Raw genomic sequence first — 17,566 nt, 5'->3', positions numbered from 1 at the left:
GCTTTTAAATTTTAATAATAATAATAATAAAGTGTAATATTTATGTGGACATTACAAAGGATATCCGTATGCATGAGTGATGAGTGGGCCAGCTGGAATACTGATCCATACAGGGTGCAAGTGTTGCCATGGTAACCATTTCCCCACACAGTCCAGCCTCTATTGTGTTGGTGGGAAGCACACAGCTTAGTGTATCTCCCAATACTGGGTGCATTTGTGGACAGGACGGGAGACACCATATATGGAATGTACTCCTTCATAATAAAATCACAGTAATAAAATGTGCAAAGACAAACAAAATGCAAGTAGAGATATTTAGGATGTTAAAACTAAATGACCAATCTGGGGTGTTGATTCTGCTTGCCAAAAAGCTGTTCTATTTAATTCAAATTTGCAGGAATAGACTGTCTCTATGTGGCAGTGTAATGCTGTGATCCATCACTGAAACTTTATTTCCTGTCTCTCCACTATCACTGTTTTTAAAAAATAAAAAAGAGTCTGTTTAATAAATAGACATGTAACATATCATTACTTGGAGAGAAGAATAAGAGCAACAAGTGCATTAAAACAAGTTTTGTTTTCTTATTAAAAAAAAAACTGCGAAGCAAAAGCGAAATCTGTGGCAATGGATTCAGAATCCACGATCAGCGAAAACGAATCTTTGAAAAACATTAACAAAATTGAAGCATATTTGAAGAGCCTGTTACATTTGTGCAACTGTGTTAATTTTTTTTCATTTTCATTGTTTTTCTTCTTTTGTAATGGCATATTTTTGATAGTTTCTGAAAAGTTACGTTCAGTTTTATGAAGTTTCGTTCATTTTTATTGAAGCAAATGTAATTCCATACAATCCCAATCAAAGCTTCGTCAAAGGTCCTCAGGCTCCACTAGATGGCGCGAAAGCCTGCTGAAAGAGACACTTTCACCTACTTTTTTTCTAGTGCTACCACATGTAAATAGGGAAGCATACGTGGATTTCTGCTGTTGTCGTTTTCCTAGTGAAATATATCCGTTTCACCTTTAAATGTACAGGATGAGCACGCAGCAGACGCTGAAAGTGTTCGTCACGAGACGCATTCCGCAGGAGGGCATGCAAATACTCCAAAAAGCCGGGATGTACGAAACTTTTTTATGATCTCGTATGCATGCGTTATACGCGAGCTTTGCGTGTCTAAATGTCTGAGATGCTTTCCCTGAAGTGTTAATGAGATGAAGTAGCTCGCGACAAAACTACGGTGGCCACGGTGTTCGTTAAAAGCAAGTTTGAACCTCAAGGAGCTTGAGGCAGTTTGGCTTCACTCCTGCATTTAAAGTTTCACCAGTGACCTTGTATTATGCTGACAGTCTCGCACTCTTAGGTCACGAGTTTTATTGCATGCTTTGATATTTTACAACAAATGTAGCAGAGCAAAATTTAAATGACTGCAAACAATCGTTTAAATGCCTCTGTTGTTATCCATTATGTGCAGTTGTAATCTGTCTGTTTGGGACTCTGATGAGCCTGTGCCCCGGGCAGAGCTCCTTCAGGGGGTGGCAGGTGCTCATGGGCTTCTCTGTTTACTCTCAGACAAAATTGATGCTGAGGTCTTGGATGCGGCTGGTAAGACAAACCTCTAGTTACGCTTTAGAAGGTAAAGATACTGATTTGGTAATACTTACATCACACATTAAATGTTCTCAGGACCCAATTTGAAAGTGATCAGCACTCTTTCTGTGGGATTTGACCATCTTGCCATAGATGAGATAAAGAAACGGTAAGTTCACATTCTGTAAGCCTTTTGATTTGACCCCTGAAAGTGAGAAAATGGACAGTGGATCGATTAAGATGGATCACAGTAAGAATGTTAATATAATTTAATCGCATTTACTATCTTTCTTTGCCCCAGAGGGATAAGAGTAGGCTATACTCCCGATGTTTTGACAGATGCTACTGCTGAGCTGACAGTGGCTCTGCTCTTGGCCACATGCCGACGTCTTCCCGAGGGTGTAGAGGAGGTGAAAAAGTCAGTCTAACACATTTTCTAATACATTGTGTCATATATCACAGTTTTGTAGTGATCAATTGCAAATGTTCAATAATCTAAAAGGGATAGTCCATCCAAAAATGAAAATTCTGTCATATCATTTATACACTTTCTCCTCAGAGGAACACAGAAGATATTCTGAAGAATGTTGGTAACTAAACAGTTTTGCTTCCTCTTGAACGAAACAATGAAAGTCAGTGGAAACTGAAACAGTTTGGTTATTAGTGTTTCTTGAAATATCTACTTATATGATCATGAGAAGAAAAAAAAGACGTAAGGGTGAATAAATGATGACAGAATTTTCATTTTTGGATGGACTATTTCTTTAATGTTTAATAAGCATAAACTTTAAGAACAGAGAGTCAGTACCACTGTAATATCTGTTTTCTTTGGCATATTTCCCATCTCTCTCAGTGGCGGCTGGAGTACATGGAAGCCTCTGTGGCTGTGTGGTTATGGTCTTTCGGGCAGTACTGTTGGTGTGATTGGTTTGGGCCGCATAGGTACAGTATGAATTATTCACTTTTTTCACTCTCTACCATAAATAAGCTACCTATGCATCTGCTCTACTATGTACACCATCTGTTCTTTTAATGAAGTGACATTCAGTGACGATTATAGTGAAAACAAATCACTTTACAAATAAGCATCCTGTTACCATATGCAACATGAGCTCTGTGGATAATGGAATAGGTCGCCCAGTTTATGCTGTTAAGACACTGAAGGTGAATTGTTTAGACATTATCATTATAGAGAGAATTACACTGGCTATAACAGATTTGTTAATCTGGCGATTTGAAGGTTTGGCCATTGCAAGGCGACTAAAGCCTTTTGGAGTGAAGAGACTGCTGTACACAGGCAGACATCCCAAACCTCAGGCTCAAGAGATTGATGGGGAATATGGTAAGAAAATACACTAAATTGCTTGATGCAACTCAATAGATGGAATAAAACTATTCAGAGGGGATATAAAGATTGTATGATGTTCTCTTTTTCATCTCCTCTCAGTGCTTTTAGATACTCTGGTGAGAGAGAGTGATTTTGTGGTGGTGTCTTGTTCTTTGACTCCTGACACTCAAGGCCTTTGTGACAAAACCTTCTTCAGCAAGATGAAGAAAACGGCAATCTTCATCAACACCAGCAGGTAAAAACACACTTGTAATGTTAAAGCAGAGCAGCAGTGGAACATGTTTGATGTTTAATGCTATATTTGACCCATATTTGTCAAGAGAATTACTGTTCTCATGACTCGCTCTTCTTCTTTCTTTTTAAACTACTCTGCAGATAACAATGATTGATTTTTCAAATCAATACTAAAGTGAAAAATACTGTATTCTCTTTTCTCTAGAGGGGCGGTTGTGAATCAAGAGGACTTGTTTGGAGCCCTCAGCAGTGGTCAGATTGCAGCAGCGGGGCTTGATGTTACAACCCCTGAACCTCTGCCCACCGACCATCCACTGCTGACCCTTAAAAACTGTGGTGAGGGAAAAGCAGCTGTTAAATCTCACTAGTGCTCTTGTACACTGTAGACCCACTTCAATGTTTTTTTTTTTTGTTGCCAATGAAAAGCCATGTAATAGTAGAAAAAACCGTGTCTAACTCAGTCTCACTTTGTCTTACAGTGGTTCTCCCTCACATCGGCAGTGCCACCTACTCCACACGTGGTGTCATGAGCGAACTGACGGCAAACAACTTGCTGGCAGGCCTGACAGGCTCTGAAATGCCCACTGAGTTGAAACTGTAGTGCTCTGGAATTTAGATGTCATTATATGAATGGAAATTCAGTAGCATACATCCATCCAATAAATCCAACTAGATGGGATTAGAAGGGATAAAAATTCATCTCACTTGGTAAATCATGATCATGACATAATTTAATAAGCTAAACATGCACATTTGTTCTACGGTGATTATCGCACAAAGTCAACACTCAAATGTCCTTTTACACTAAAAGCTGAAGTAGAATGAATGTAATAGGTATTTAATTTGTAACAATAAAGCATTTATTGAAATTCCTGTATTTGACATTTCTTGGATTAGCAGTTGTTGTTAAATAAATAGTTGAACCACATTTTCTAAACATGAGGACTTGACTGTAATGTTAAATGTCATAGTCATTACATAAAAATCTCCAAAGCATGTTTAGCTTTTACCCTAATAAAACAGAATGAATCCAAATGTATAAATGGGAACTACTGGGATTGTAAATGTACATTAAAGCAAGTAATTACTATAAATCCAATCCAAGTTTAAGTCGCAACAACTACCAATAAAAAAAAGATTTATTGCTTAGACCATTGTGAACATGACAACACTCTGTTAGACGCAAATTGTTTGCCATAGATTTCAACTGAGCTCGGATGAGAACAAATCAAGTACATTCAATTGCATCCAGTAAAATAAAATAAATGATACAAAGTTACATCATCTCTTTATTAACTGCGGTGTAAGTGACCGTGCAGCAGAGTCCTTCATGCTCATCTCTCAGGGAATGTTTCTGTTCATGGTCAATCTTCATATGCTGTCCAGCTTCTTCAAAACATAGGGTGCTGATAAACAAAAAACACATATTTCAACCAACATCAACATTTTGATTGACATTAAGAGACGTAGCTTTGTTTGACACATTGTTGCATAAGCTGTACCTATACACTGTCTCTTAACTGTAAAGGTGACCTCTAACATTAGTAACCATGGAGACCCCATTAAATAGATATAGTACATAATACAATTACACAGATCATCAATCAGCACAACTCATAATGTGCATCGTGAAACTCATTTAAAAAATAATTCATTCATAAATAATTCCAGTTTTAAACGATCGCACGTGCACAACTGATCTGCTACATCTATGAAGCAGCTGAATACTCACTGACTCGCAGAACCGCGACATAAATCAAAAAATTACGAACAGACGTGATGACATCCTCGCGCATTTTTTTCTTCATCTCCTCCGGGTCCATCTTTGGCCCAAGTCCCTCAATTTTAAACATGTTTAAGCTGGAATCAAGGATTGTATGTGCCTCAAATGATCACTCCCAACACACAATCAATCCAAAAGGCATGCGAAAAGGGAAATAGGACCTGCTTCTAGGACCCCCGCTATTAGCCCTCTACATTGTGCCTGATACTAAATCGGGTATTATCACGATCAATACATAATTAAAATGAATACGTTCCTTATAAAATAACATTTTGTGATAAGTCAATGTACATATATACTACGAATTAATAATATATATTTTAGAAAAAGCATCGTAAATCTGTCATTTTAGTCAGGCAATACTAAAAAGAACACTTTTCAGTGTTTTGAGTTTTGGAACGTGCTTTCCGTGAATGTGTGTAGCCTAACAAATAATTTGATTCGTTATTTGTTGATTTTAATTATTTTATACAGACATTCATCACGGATATCCTGGCGTTTAGTATCCTATGGCACTGAATCATTTTAAAAAGCACAAAAAGTATAGATGCATGTAATTTACATTAAAAAAGTTCACATTAAGTGTACAGTATTTAGTGAATCATGGGGGTAGTCATCAATTATATTGATGACGTCAGAGTTCCTTCATAAAGAAATGGGGCTAAACCGTCGCTCTTAAAAATTCTGACGGGATTTATTGCAAAGTATACTTACACAGGTACTCAAAGTCCTTGAAAATAATGAAATCATATTACATGTAAATGTACTACTGTCTACTAGCCTACTACTACTACTACTAATAATACAAAACGACAACATTTGAACATATCCTGTCCATTTCTTATTCACATTCCTTGCATAACTATCTATATAGACCATTTTGTCAGTGTTATATATTCATTTTATTTTTTTAATTTTTATAATTTTATTACATTTTATTCTTTTTATTGTTGTATTTTTTCCTTTCCTGTGTACTAGACGCTACACAGAAGCTAAAACAATTTCCTTGTGTGTAACGAATACTTTGCAGTAGACCCCATTCAGGAAATACCTCACATAATTTTATCTGCAAATAGGTTATTTTGTTGTAGATCATTTAAAACAACATTTTTTTTTCTTCTGTGTACTGGAAACTACACTAAAATAAATTCCCTGTGTGTGTTAGTATACTTTGCAATAAATCTCATTTAGATTTTCTACTATTGCTAATTCAGTATGCATGAAGCATTTTCAGTTATTAACCTAAATCAGGATTAGTCTGTTGTTTAGCAGTTTCAGTTGCCTTGTTATTGCTCATGTAATTAATTTGACTCCTGTGAATAATCTTAACTCTAGGTGATTTTGTGTTGATTGATGGCCAGAGGTGTGTTCTACTCTAAAGCGCTGGGAGCTCAAATGGCAGCACTTTATACCTGCCTGTAAATGGCACTTTGTTAGCCAATATTGAAAAATATGATCAGATAAGTTTTGAGCAGGGCTGCTTCTGTACGGGCGATGCAGAAGGTGGATTTCAACAGAAAGTCCAAGGTAGGCCTCATTAGATTGTTTGAATAATATAGTCATCTGAATTAGTGGTTCTTGTTCATTTCAAGTCTGCACTTTCAGGTAATTGAAATGACTACTAAGGGAACCCCTTTTTGATTATGCAGGTCAAGCGCTCCATTGCTGGCGATATAGTCAACATGAGCGAAAGCTTTTTATTGTGCTTTCTTGTTCACAAACCTACAAGCAGAGGTGGAAAGAGTACAAAAATATTCTACTCAAGTATAAGTACCATTACATTAATGAAATTTTACTTAAGTACAAGTAAAAGTACCAGTCTAAAAAATCCACTCAAGTAAAAGTAAAAAGTAGCTCATTTAAAATTTACTCAGAGTAAAAATTACTTAGTTACATTTTAACAGTGGGAGGGAGTCAAAAATGGGACAGGCCAAGGGTATCAAACTCAGTTCCTGGAGGGCCACAGTCCTGCACAGTTTAGATATAACCCTAATTAAACACACCTGATCCAGCTAATCTAATCATTTAGGTTTATTTGAAAACTACATGATATGTGTGCTGGAGCAGGGTTAGAACTAAACTCTGCAGGGCTACGGCCCTCCAGGAACTGAGTTTGACACCCCTGGGATAGGTCTATTAATCTCAAACTAGTTGTTTTTAATTAAAGGAATCAGTTATTTAGAATAATAAAACATTTGGGCTGTTACCAGGCAAATCAGTATCAACAAACTCATCTTTTAATGCAGAGGAAATGCAGAAGCTTCATCGGACGTGACATTTAGATGTATTACACTGTTTAGTGCAGGACAAGAATGCATTTAACCTGCAGTTACAAATGCATGAATAATGTTTTGATATGCCAGACATAAAATGTTGAATACTCATTTGAAATTATAAAAACTTAATTATAAAAAATAAAAAATCAAAAGATACTTTAAATGTGAAATTAAAATGGCCAGTATGTGTTAGCAAGTCACTGTTAATAAGTGAGTCATTGTGATTGAACCGAATCATTTAAACGGTTGATTCATTCAGAAACGAAACACTGTCATGTTGCTCAGAGATGCAAAATTTTGCTTTGGTGGCTGTGTTTGGAATAAATTTTTGTTGTAGAAATAGAGCAAAAACAATGGCAATATGGTGTCTAAAACACAAGTCTCTTAGTTTACTGTCCTGTTGTAAAAAAAAAAAAAAAAAAAAAAAAAAAATATATATATATATATCAGTGGCGGCTGCTGGTCTTTCAAAGAGGGGAAGCTCATTTTCGGCCTACATTATAACCCTCTGATGGTCTTCATTTGTAATGACACTCGGGGTCTTTTTGACCCCAGACAATACCATTTCATTTTGTAATAGTAAAATATTTAAATTTTTTACAAATATAATTTTACTCTATTCATTTATGTTTTTACTAAACTTTGTACAGTTTTTGGAGGATTTAAATCTTTTACATTTCTATAAATAAATAAATATTTATTTAAATAGGCTTTTTTTTTTTACAAAAAAAGAAAAAAGCATTTCAGGTAAAATTCACTTCATAAAAGACCCAGATTTCTAACTTTCATACATGGGGATACCATGGATAATTTTATAAGGTTTAATGTAAGATTTTTGCCCATTTTTGGGGAAATTCAGTTTAAAAATTGTAATAAATCACTTTAACCACTAGATGGCTATAGTGTGTGTGTGTGTGTGTGTGTGTGTGTGTGTGTGTGCGCGCGCGCACATTTTCAATCTGTCTTAGTTACCAATTTACTTTTGTGGTGGTTCTGCATTTTACAAATATCAAGAAATATTGCCGCAGTTTGTCTTTCGAATACACTTGAGAAATCCGCGATCATGGGACTGAGCGTGAAACAGCTTCGCCGACTTCTTATGGTGCAGACCGCTGTCAGTCAAAAGGAGATCGACAGATCCTCCAATCATCACGCGGAAGCCCAGTCTTCATTCACCTCCAGAGACGCTGAGCGTCCGTGGGCGGGACATAATCGCAGCATTTATCCAATGACCGTCTAGCTTCGGAGCACTGAAAAAAACTGTTCAAAGCAGCCCCATCGAAGTCAATGGACGCTCGGCTTCAACAGGGAAATGCACTGTGACGCTACGGGAATGTATGAGAAGAAAATCGAGTCAGCCGACATGTAGCTGATTAACACAATACATAATACACAATAGTACATATTTGACCGTTGGGTTTTTTTTTTTTACATTAGAGGGGAAGCTGAGCTTCCCTTGCAGTCTTAAAGAAATCCCCACTGATCTATATATATATATATATATATATATATATATATATATATATGTGTGTGTGTGTGTGTGTGATTATGATTTTTAGAGGAAAAGACAGCATTCTTTGTGTGATTTTGATTCTAAATGATTTTGATTGATTTCATTCTAAATGCATTTCAACAGACTGAATCACACAGTGAAAGAACACTCTAAATGCGCGCGTACATCATTAAAACAACAATTATGATATTATCGCAGACAATATATATCGCACACTCCGCACCAGTCTTTTTGGCTAATTTGTGCAAAACCTCTTGCTAAAATGTCAAAGCATCATTTTAACCACCAATGCAATGACGCAATTATTTAGCTCACCTCTATATGCTTACGTGGGGTTGATGTCTTGTCGAGATTTTATAAACTGCTAGTTTGGTCTCCCTAGGCAAGCACAGCATACACAGCATAATAGAGCATACATATGGCCAGGGGTTCACTTCATTTCCTTGAGTTCAACTTCAGAATATGACGGGGTTTCGTTTTCAGCGGTGTCTGCACCACTAACGCCTGTTTTGTCCGTCTGCATCTGTCTTGTGATTTTAGCGCCAGTTTGCCCTCCTGCCCATTATTTACTGACTTTTTTTTTTACTCAGTAATTAATGTGTTTTAAAATGTAGCGAAGTACAATACTTCAAACAAAATATACTTAAGTAAAAGTAAAATTACAGATTAAAAAAAATACTTAAAAAAGTAGAAGTACACAAAAAAGCTACTCAATTACAGTAACGCGAGTAAATGTAATTCGTTACTTTCCACCTCTGCCTACAAGTCAGTTTATTGTTAAATAATAAAAAAACAAATTCTTTGCATTAAGGTATGGCAGTTTGTGTGTTCTCATTCAGTGTGAGAAAATGTATTTTTTAAACATTCCTTTACATATTGTGATATAAATTGAAACATATGTGCCTTTTTGACACATCAGTGTGTTTCTGTTCTGTGCTGTTACAGCGCCGGTCAACTGGCTTTCACAGTGAGGCAACAATGAAAGATGTCAGCCATTTTTGATATGTAAAAAAGTGCATTTAGTTAAGCAATGTTATTATGTTCCATAAATGTGGATACTGATTTATTTTGCATGACAAACACTATTGTAAGCAATCCTGCAGCCACAGTCATTGCTGTGAACCAAAACATGACATGAAAATACTGTATTTTAGATGCCTGTCAAGCTTGTTGCTGATTTCATGCACTGTATTTGTACTCTAGAAATGTTTGTACTACTGCTGTTGTATAAGTTTTGCTTTTGGTGACTATGTATAAAAGTTTTTTTTTTTTTTTTTTTTTACAATAAATAGGAGACTAAGAACTAAAAATTCAATCAATCGGTTGCCGTTTATTTAAAAATGAATTGGGTTGACATGTTTTGTTGCAGGCTACCTAAGTTAAAGGAATATTCAACACAAAATGAAAATTAAAAAAAAATGTACTCAGCCCTGATTTTGATTCTTCATCAGAACAGATTTGGAGAAATTCACCATGACATTACTTGCTCACCAGTGGATTGTCTTCAGTGAATGGGTGCTGTCAGAATAGTCTGAAATAGCTGATAAAAACATTACAATCATTCGCTGTGAAGTAAAAAGCAAGTAAAAAGTAAATGTGTCCTCTCCATAATATTGCTTCCTCCAATGAAAACTCTTCTCTTTTCTGAATATACACTGGTCAAACACTGTTTACAAGACAAAATAGTTGTAAAGAAATATGTCAGTGGATTTTGATGTGAGATGACAACAGAGTATGGACTTTTTGACTATTATTATGGAAGACGGACTGGTATTTTAGCCAGAAGTGAAGGTTTAAAGTTAAAACCCCTTAATGATAGATTTATTGCTTACCAACACACAGGTTTTCAATTCACAAGATGTTAATTGATGTCATGTGTATTATTGCAATGTTTTTATTAGCTGTTTGGTCTCTCATTGACCCATTCACTGCAGAGGATCCATTGGTGAGCAAGAGATTTAATACTAAATTTCTCCAAATCTGTTCCAATGAAGAAACAAACTCCACATACTCCTCTTGGATGGCCTGTTGGCGGGTACATTTAAAGCAAATTTATATCTTTTATCTATTCCTTTGTCTATTGTGTATCATTTTCTGATCCTAGTCTTCCTCTTTATCCTTTCCCTTCTCATCTCTCACCGTTTATATATCTGAAAATGGGGAATTGCTACAAAATTGCATTTGAAATTGGAAAGGGCAAGAGGCTAATATCATTGTTCCCTTACTCTCAAAATTGCTCTCCCTTATAAAGTTTGCTCAAGTATAGACTTCAGCTCAGTTTTAGAGTCTGTTCACACCCCCCCCCTCCTCCATCATCAGTCTCAGCGGGTAGCTCTCCATATATCATTCATTACGTAGATCCTGTGTGAGTCAGAGGCCTGCTGTCAGACTGGAGAAAAAAGATGGAGTGGAGAAACTGGTTGCAGTTTATTTGTTCTTCAAGACTTTTCATGAGGTGAATGAATGAATGTAATTTCTTATAAAAGAGCGATTATAAGCTATTATTCCTTTTTCAAAAAGAAGTAAATCAAGGCTTCATTACAGAAAATGCCATTCAAAATTTTATTATACATTGCATACGATGGCTATTAATGTTTTAAATGAGTTTTTTAATGGAACTTTTCAGCTTTAAAGGTAATTTTTAGATTTGTGTTAAAAGTAGCTGATTGATGGTGAAGGTTTCAGTAATTGTAGCTCACAGAGGGGTTATAAACACAGCTGGCGGCCAAGATTCACTTGCAATTTAGTGCAAAGAGACCTTATTGGCACCAGTCTAACCAATTTGTTACTTTTAGAGCCAAGACTGTATGTGAAAATAGCACTATTGATGGCAAAAAAATGAGATGAGCTTTAAATGGAATTTTAATCTTTGGCATTAAGTTAAATTTTCATTTAATGTAGACCTGACAACAATGACTGAAATGACTTTCAAGCATCCATTCAATATAAAATGAATGTTGTAAATGTCGATAGAGTGTTAATATTTTAACAGTTTAATAATTATTTCTAAATAATGTAAAAATAATTTTATCTTGTACACTGACAATATTTTCACATTTTCTAAAGAAAATAAGAGTAGTGTTCACACGCAAACTCAAAAGCTATCGCGATACTTAAAACAGGTGTAGTTTATATCTTTGAACACTAGACTGTAACGTATCACAAGGCATCTCCCATGATGCTTAAACATGAAATGAAGTCTGGATATGAAACCACATGAGTGGCACACAGTGCATCCTGTAGTACACGCAGTATATAAATAAAAGACAAAAATGAAACAAATCACCTTCACTTGTTTGTTGTTATTGCTTTGAGAGGAAACTCTCAAATGTCTACAAATGTCTAATGTTTTCAAGCTTGACCCATGTTTTACTTAACTTTAACATATCTACCACAAATCTACCACAAAGGGTATTTTTCTGGGCCCTAACTCCACTCAGGTGGGATTGAAAGCAGTATGCACGCTTCATTGAAGACAACAGACACCCGTGTGCCTCCTGTGAGGATAGTGTATTTCGCTTTCTGTCACAGCCATGCAGCTAAGAGCTCTCTTATCCTCTGTTTCAGCTGCCATTGGACAGCCCTAACCCTGAGTTCCTTCCTTTCTAACTGAAAATCTGATTAAATGAGGCCTGGTTGGCTCTGACAGATACCGAGTGCCGGTGTGATGAGAAAATGAGCTTGTTATCACCGCCTGAGAGTGTGAGTCAGCATGTTTAGTGGGAATGAGATTTGCTCATTTCAAAAGCTTCTACGTCGTCACCGACCTAACTCAGATTTTCCAATTAAACATTCAATGAGGGTACATTTGGTTAAATTGAGACATAAATCATTTTGAATTGAACTATATCTATTCCTATTTGTTTAACTAATACACCATTAAAGAGGATATTGCTATTGTGATAATGGCAATTATGATAACAGCTTGTTCATCTATGGCAACATGCGTTTATGGTTTCTTAGTCTGCGGTCTCACACTTTAGTTGCACATTAGGGAATACAAAAAAAATTTAGTTTTTCTTTGTCCTTAACTTGAACTCAGTGGTAAAAATCAGTCTATGAACTAAAACTTACGGTAATCATATGAACATGTTTCTATACAAATATTTAATTTAAAGGTTAAATAACTGAATTCAGAATTTCTTATAGTGCTTACATTTTAAAATGCTCACATTCAGTTCTGTTTCCATCTAATCAACAACCGATAGAACAGTGTTTAATGAACAATGAATTTTTTTTTTTCATTTAAGATAATCCATATCACTCAAAATATGGAAAATGTCAAGTCATTTCAAGTTGAGTCAATTTTATTTGTATAGCACGTTTTGCATTATATAAATATAATGTAGAACATTTTGAGACAATTTGATATATCTATACATAAGCGTACTGTATATATCTGGGTAAAGTTGGATGTACTGTATTATGTACTATATAAAACCTTAACTATATCTCTTAGTGATATTATGGTCTAAAAGATCTTGCTGTACTCCCTTTACATTTTTGCCATGCAAAGACGAACGTGTTTAAACCTTATAAACCTTATTCAAAGATAAACTACCTAAAGCATATCCTGTCGATGATGGAGATTTTATGCAGTTGAGATAGTGCCTTAAATTAGCTCCACATGGATGCAAAGGCCAGCTGTAAGAGCTTCAGTTTGATGTGACATCAGATCAGTGCTTACAGGCATCTGTGCTTGTCTAGTCAGTGCCAGCTGTCCTATGTTATGATTGAGATCACACCGACACCTTGTCTGTGCCAGACTAGCGGTGTTTGGCACTCACCATCAGCCATTATCCAAGACCCTGCAGCTCCTCCATGCACTGCTGCACAAAAGCAGGATAACTGCCATCTGCTGAAAATCCTGTCACAGTCAGAATCTTTTAACCAGTCAGTGCATTAGGCAGGGAATGGATTGCTACACAGTTAGAGCTGGACGGTAGTGGATGATTATGATTATGGTTGGGAATGAAAGGGCAAAGGGGTGGGGCTAATCTAGACATATATTACTGAACAGCTCTTTGAAACTTTGAAACAGCACTGCCTTTTTATGCTTTAAACGGCTTAAAATTAAATTATTATACAGTTGCTCTTTTGAAAAAATTGTTAGCTACACTACAAACTAATTATAAAAAGCAGCTAACTACATTTTAAATTACTGTTCACATGCTGAATATACTGAATCAAAACAGTAATATTGTGAAATGTTTTCACAATTTAGAATAAGGGTTTCATATGTTAATATGTTTTAAAATCTAATGTATTCATGTTATGGCAAAGCTGAATTTTAAGCATCCATTACTCCAGTCTTCAGTGTCAGATGATCCTTTAGAAATTAGTTTTATATGCTGATTTGGTGAAAACAGTTGTGCTTCTTAAAGGGCACCTATTATGCAAAATCCAATTTTACAAGGTGTTTTCATAAATAGAAAATTGAAAAGAACATTTATATGAGATGGATATTTTTTTCCACTTTCCTGACTACTTCCCCATATGGACTTACCTGAACATATATTTTGCCCCCTCCTGTCTTCAACGAATCTGCTTCCAGCTACCTAATTTGGTTCACCAACTCAATTACATCCAATTAGCTAAAGATAAGACCTCTGCATTGATCCAGTCACCATTGACTCACCTACTTTCTGCATTAAACTACCAATCAGCAATAAAAACCTGTTTTCTGGAATTACCTGTCTACATCCTTTTGTTCTGTGACATCACATTACAGATTTTTTTTTAAAAAAAGCTACTACTGTTACTACAAGTTTGTTTTTATTACCCCCAGAATGGTTTGTATAGATTCACTTGTATTCCTAACACATTTGAAGCAGCTTGTCGCATATGATAATGGTTATCACACATATCCAGAGGTGGGTAGTAACGAGTTACATTTACTTCGTTACATTTACTTGAGTAATTTTTTGGGGTAACTAATACTTTTCGGAGTATATTTAAAGATGGGTACTTTATACTCTTACTTCAGTAAATTTTTGGGGAAAAATCTGTACTTTTACTTCGTTACTTTGGGCGAAGTTCCTTTCGTTACTTTATCTTAATGCAATAAATGCAGTGTTGGGAAGGTTACTTTGGAAATGTAATAGGTTACAGATTACAAGTTACCCTATTTAAAATGTAATAGTAGTGTAACTTTTTTAATTACTTTGATAAAGTAATGTAACTAATTACTTTTGAGTACATTTTGATTACTTTTATAAATTTCTAATGAATGTTAATTTGCAACTGTTAATCATCTTCAACCATTTTACACCATGCAGGTTTAACCTTAAGGTAGTGCTCAATACTGTCAGACTTTCATCATTCTTCATCACCTGAATTAAGATGATCAAATTTGAACACATCCACCACACAATCAGACTTTAGTACTGCCTTTTACTTAGAGATTGATCTGAAGTTCAAAGCAGATTTAAAATCATAAGAAACAGTTTATAGATACTGTTTTTGAAACCAAATCTTTGCATAACTACAGGCATCTAACTGCATCTAACAATGGTTTGGGGAAAAATAGTTAATAAAAAAATAAAAGCATATACATCAACTCAAATAAGGTTATCTAATAAGCATGTGTCCTAATTTGTGTACTAAACTCCTGAAACATTGGTGTCTTTTTGAAACACTGCTGTCTCTTTGTATATGATATGATGATAGTTTCTCAAAATAAGTAAAAAATGCTCATGAAGTGACTGTTCTAGAGATTAATTTCCATGAGGGGCGGACTGGGAAATCTCACACTCATACACCCACAACCCATTCTGAAACATGGACAACCCTATTTTTTTTTGGACCTGACATGAAAAAATGTGAATCCTTAGGTTGGGGGACTTGCAACCTAAGTAAGAGTTCTCTCCTGAACTGCCCCTTCACTTCCATTATCCATCAATCTCTCTCATGACTTTAATACTGAAGATTTTTATTTGACTTTTACCATGTTTTGTAAGTGCAATTTTGTTTTTTTGGCAAATGAATTACCACTTGTATTTATTTTTACTACAAATTCCATAGTTAAACCACGGTTAGTGCCATACCATAGGCTATATTAATTTTCCTAAGGGTTGTGTTTTTGTATGCACTAGCTCCCCCTAAAACTATGATAAAATATGATGATTTGTCTGCTAACTTACTACTGTAACATTACAATAGATAATAATGACGTGGTTTATACAGTATTTTGAGTGATTGCGAGCAATGTGCCTAAGTAAACAAAGACAAAACCACATTAGCATATTTACAGATGAAACTGACCTGCACCTGAAACCCTGAACAGAAGTGTCGCTTCTCTGCTCCAGCTGTGCGCTTACACAGTTCACTCCGGTCTCTCTCTCTCGCATTGATTACTCAGAGTCTGATCCAAACCGTTCGGCGGAGGCGCGGAGAGCGCGCGAGCCCAACCATTGCCAGTCACGACTAAACGATTCATGATTTATTAGAGATTTAATTATCGAATGGCGGATTCGGAAATAATCGCTTTAGTATATTCGGCCTGCAATTATACAATAACAATATTAAAGTAGAAGGCCAAATCGTCTGCCAGGCCACCGGGAATAGTCCCGGTTCTCCCGATGTCCAGTCAGCGCCTGATTTCCACAGACACGCAGAACGTACAGGATTCATATTCAGTCTTTTTGCGGCTTAATATTCACAGACATCAGTCCATATCGGGTTTTGATTCAAGTGTACTGACCTACTTTTGATTTATTCGTCCAAAATGTGGCATATTGCGTCCGCGTTATAGGCCGAATTCCATTTTTATGACTGGATTCTACGAATATGTGTTTTCCGCGTCTCGGATATTATGGGCCATATGTCTTAGTGCAATTTGGGAAAGAAATAAGCTGTATGTGGATGTGTGTAAATATTCAAATGTAATCCTCTTTGTAATCGTTACAATTTTCATAAGTAACTGTAATTTAATTACTCATTTTTTCTTAGTAACTGTAACTGATTACTGTTACATTTATTTTGTAATTAAATTACGTAACGCCGTTACATGTAACTAGTTACTCCCCAACACTGAATAAATGTTATAAATGCTTCAGTTTATTCCAAACGCGCCGTCTACTTTTCTCTGGGCAATGAGCGATGCCCATTCGCGAATGATTCATTCTTTTGAGTCAATTCTGTTCAAACGCTTGATCAAACCAATTAGCAAACGAGTGAATTGGTTCATGAATCAGTTTGAATGATTCGTTCAGTTCCCTGCCGCACGCGCTGAGCGACTGAAGTGGTTCACTCGGAGTTCTAACGTTTAAGAACATCAGCAGCGTTGAAAACGGGGCTATGGAACTGCACTCAATTGAAAGCAAATCTGCAAAGGCTATTATTTGCTTGCGATGGAGAACCTTATTAGATGAACACCGCGTGTGCTGTCTACTGTTTAACAGGTAATAACTTGGGCTACATTCGATTACAGTGCACGTTGAAGTTGAATGCAGCTTCCAAAAGACAAAAAATAGCCGATTAAGATTTTATTAATTTTAATACAATCACACCGGTGCCAGTACGTTCAGCAAGTCATATCATCAGCTGCTAAATTCAGATCTGTGATTGCTTGCTGGCACTGAGCCAGAGATAGATGTGTTTTTACAGCGGTGCGCATTATAACCAATCACACATGATTCTTTTGATCTTATTAAAGCATTGGCCAATCAGAGGCGTTCAGATGAGTCATCGCTAAAATGCCAGCGCTTCCTTCACTCGCTCACTGACTGAATACCTCTTTCTGGCAAATTCTCTCGTCAGAAACAAAAGTGCAGATGTGTGTACGAATCTTTAATTAAGATATTGATTTCACAGTGTTAACAGTTTC

General features: G+C 35.9%; 2 protein-coding genes across 2 annotated transcripts; one reads left to right on the top strand and one right to left on the bottom strand.

The window, feature by feature from the left end:
- The first annotated feature begins 931 nt into the window (after positions 1–931).
- Positions 932–4,036, top strand: LOC132113749 (glyoxylate reductase/hydroxypyruvate reductase-like). Its single transcript, XM_059521718.1, has 9 exons — positions 932–1,116; positions 1,470–1,600; positions 1,682–1,754; positions 1,887–2,003; positions 2,439–2,527; positions 2,826–2,927; positions 3,033–3,168; positions 3,373–3,503; positions 3,647–4,036. The coding sequence occupies exons 1-9, from the start codon at positions 1,025–1,027 to the stop codon at positions 3,766–3,768; spliced, it is 993 nt and encodes a 330-aa protein (XP_059377701.1). The 5' UTR covers positions 932–1,024; the 3' UTR covers positions 3,769–4,036.
- Positions 4,005–5,095, bottom strand: LOC132113751 (mitochondrial import receptor subunit TOM5 homolog). The gene is made up of 2 exons (XM_059521719.1): positions 4,900–5,095; positions 4,005–4,573 (listed from the first exon to the last, which is right to left on the bottom strand). Exons 1-2 carry the CDS (start codon positions 5,018–5,020, stop codon positions 4,539–4,541), a joined length of 156 nt encoding a protein of 51 aa, XP_059377702.1. The 5' UTR covers positions 5,021–5,095; the 3' UTR covers positions 4,005–4,538.
- Between the last annotated feature and the right edge of the window lie 12,471 nt (positions 5,096–17,566).

Source organism: Carassius carassius, chromosome 33, assembly GCF_963082965.1.
Source record: "Carassius carassius chromosome 33, fCarCar2.1, whole genome shotgun sequence".
In the NCBI taxonomy this organism is placed as follows: Eukaryota; Metazoa; Chordata; class Actinopteri; order Cypriniformes; family Cyprinidae; genus Carassius; species Carassius carassius.
This window is presented reverse-complemented; position numbering and strand designations above follow the sequence as displayed.

Coding starts and splice junctions, on each gene's coding strand:
- LOC132113749 (XM_059521718.1), top strand. CDS start 1,025: ATGTACAGGATGAGCACGCAGCAGACGCTGAAAGTGTTCGTCACGAGA. Junction 1,117..1,469: donor ATACTCCAAAAAGCCGGGAT/GTACGAAACTTT, acceptor CATTATGTGCAG/TTGTAATCTGTCTGTTTGGG. Junction 3,504..3,646: donor GCTGACCCTTAAAAACTGTG/GTGAGGGAAAAG, acceptor TTTGTCTTACAG/TGGTTCTCCCTCACATCGGC.
- LOC132113751 (XM_059521719.1), bottom strand. CDS start 5,020: ATGTTTAAAATTGAGGGACTTGGGCCAAAGATGGACCCGGAGGAGATG. Junction 4,574..4,899: donor TGTCGCGGTTCTGCGAGTCA/GTGAGTATTCAG, acceptor TTTGTTTATCAG/CACCCTATGTTTTGAAGAAG.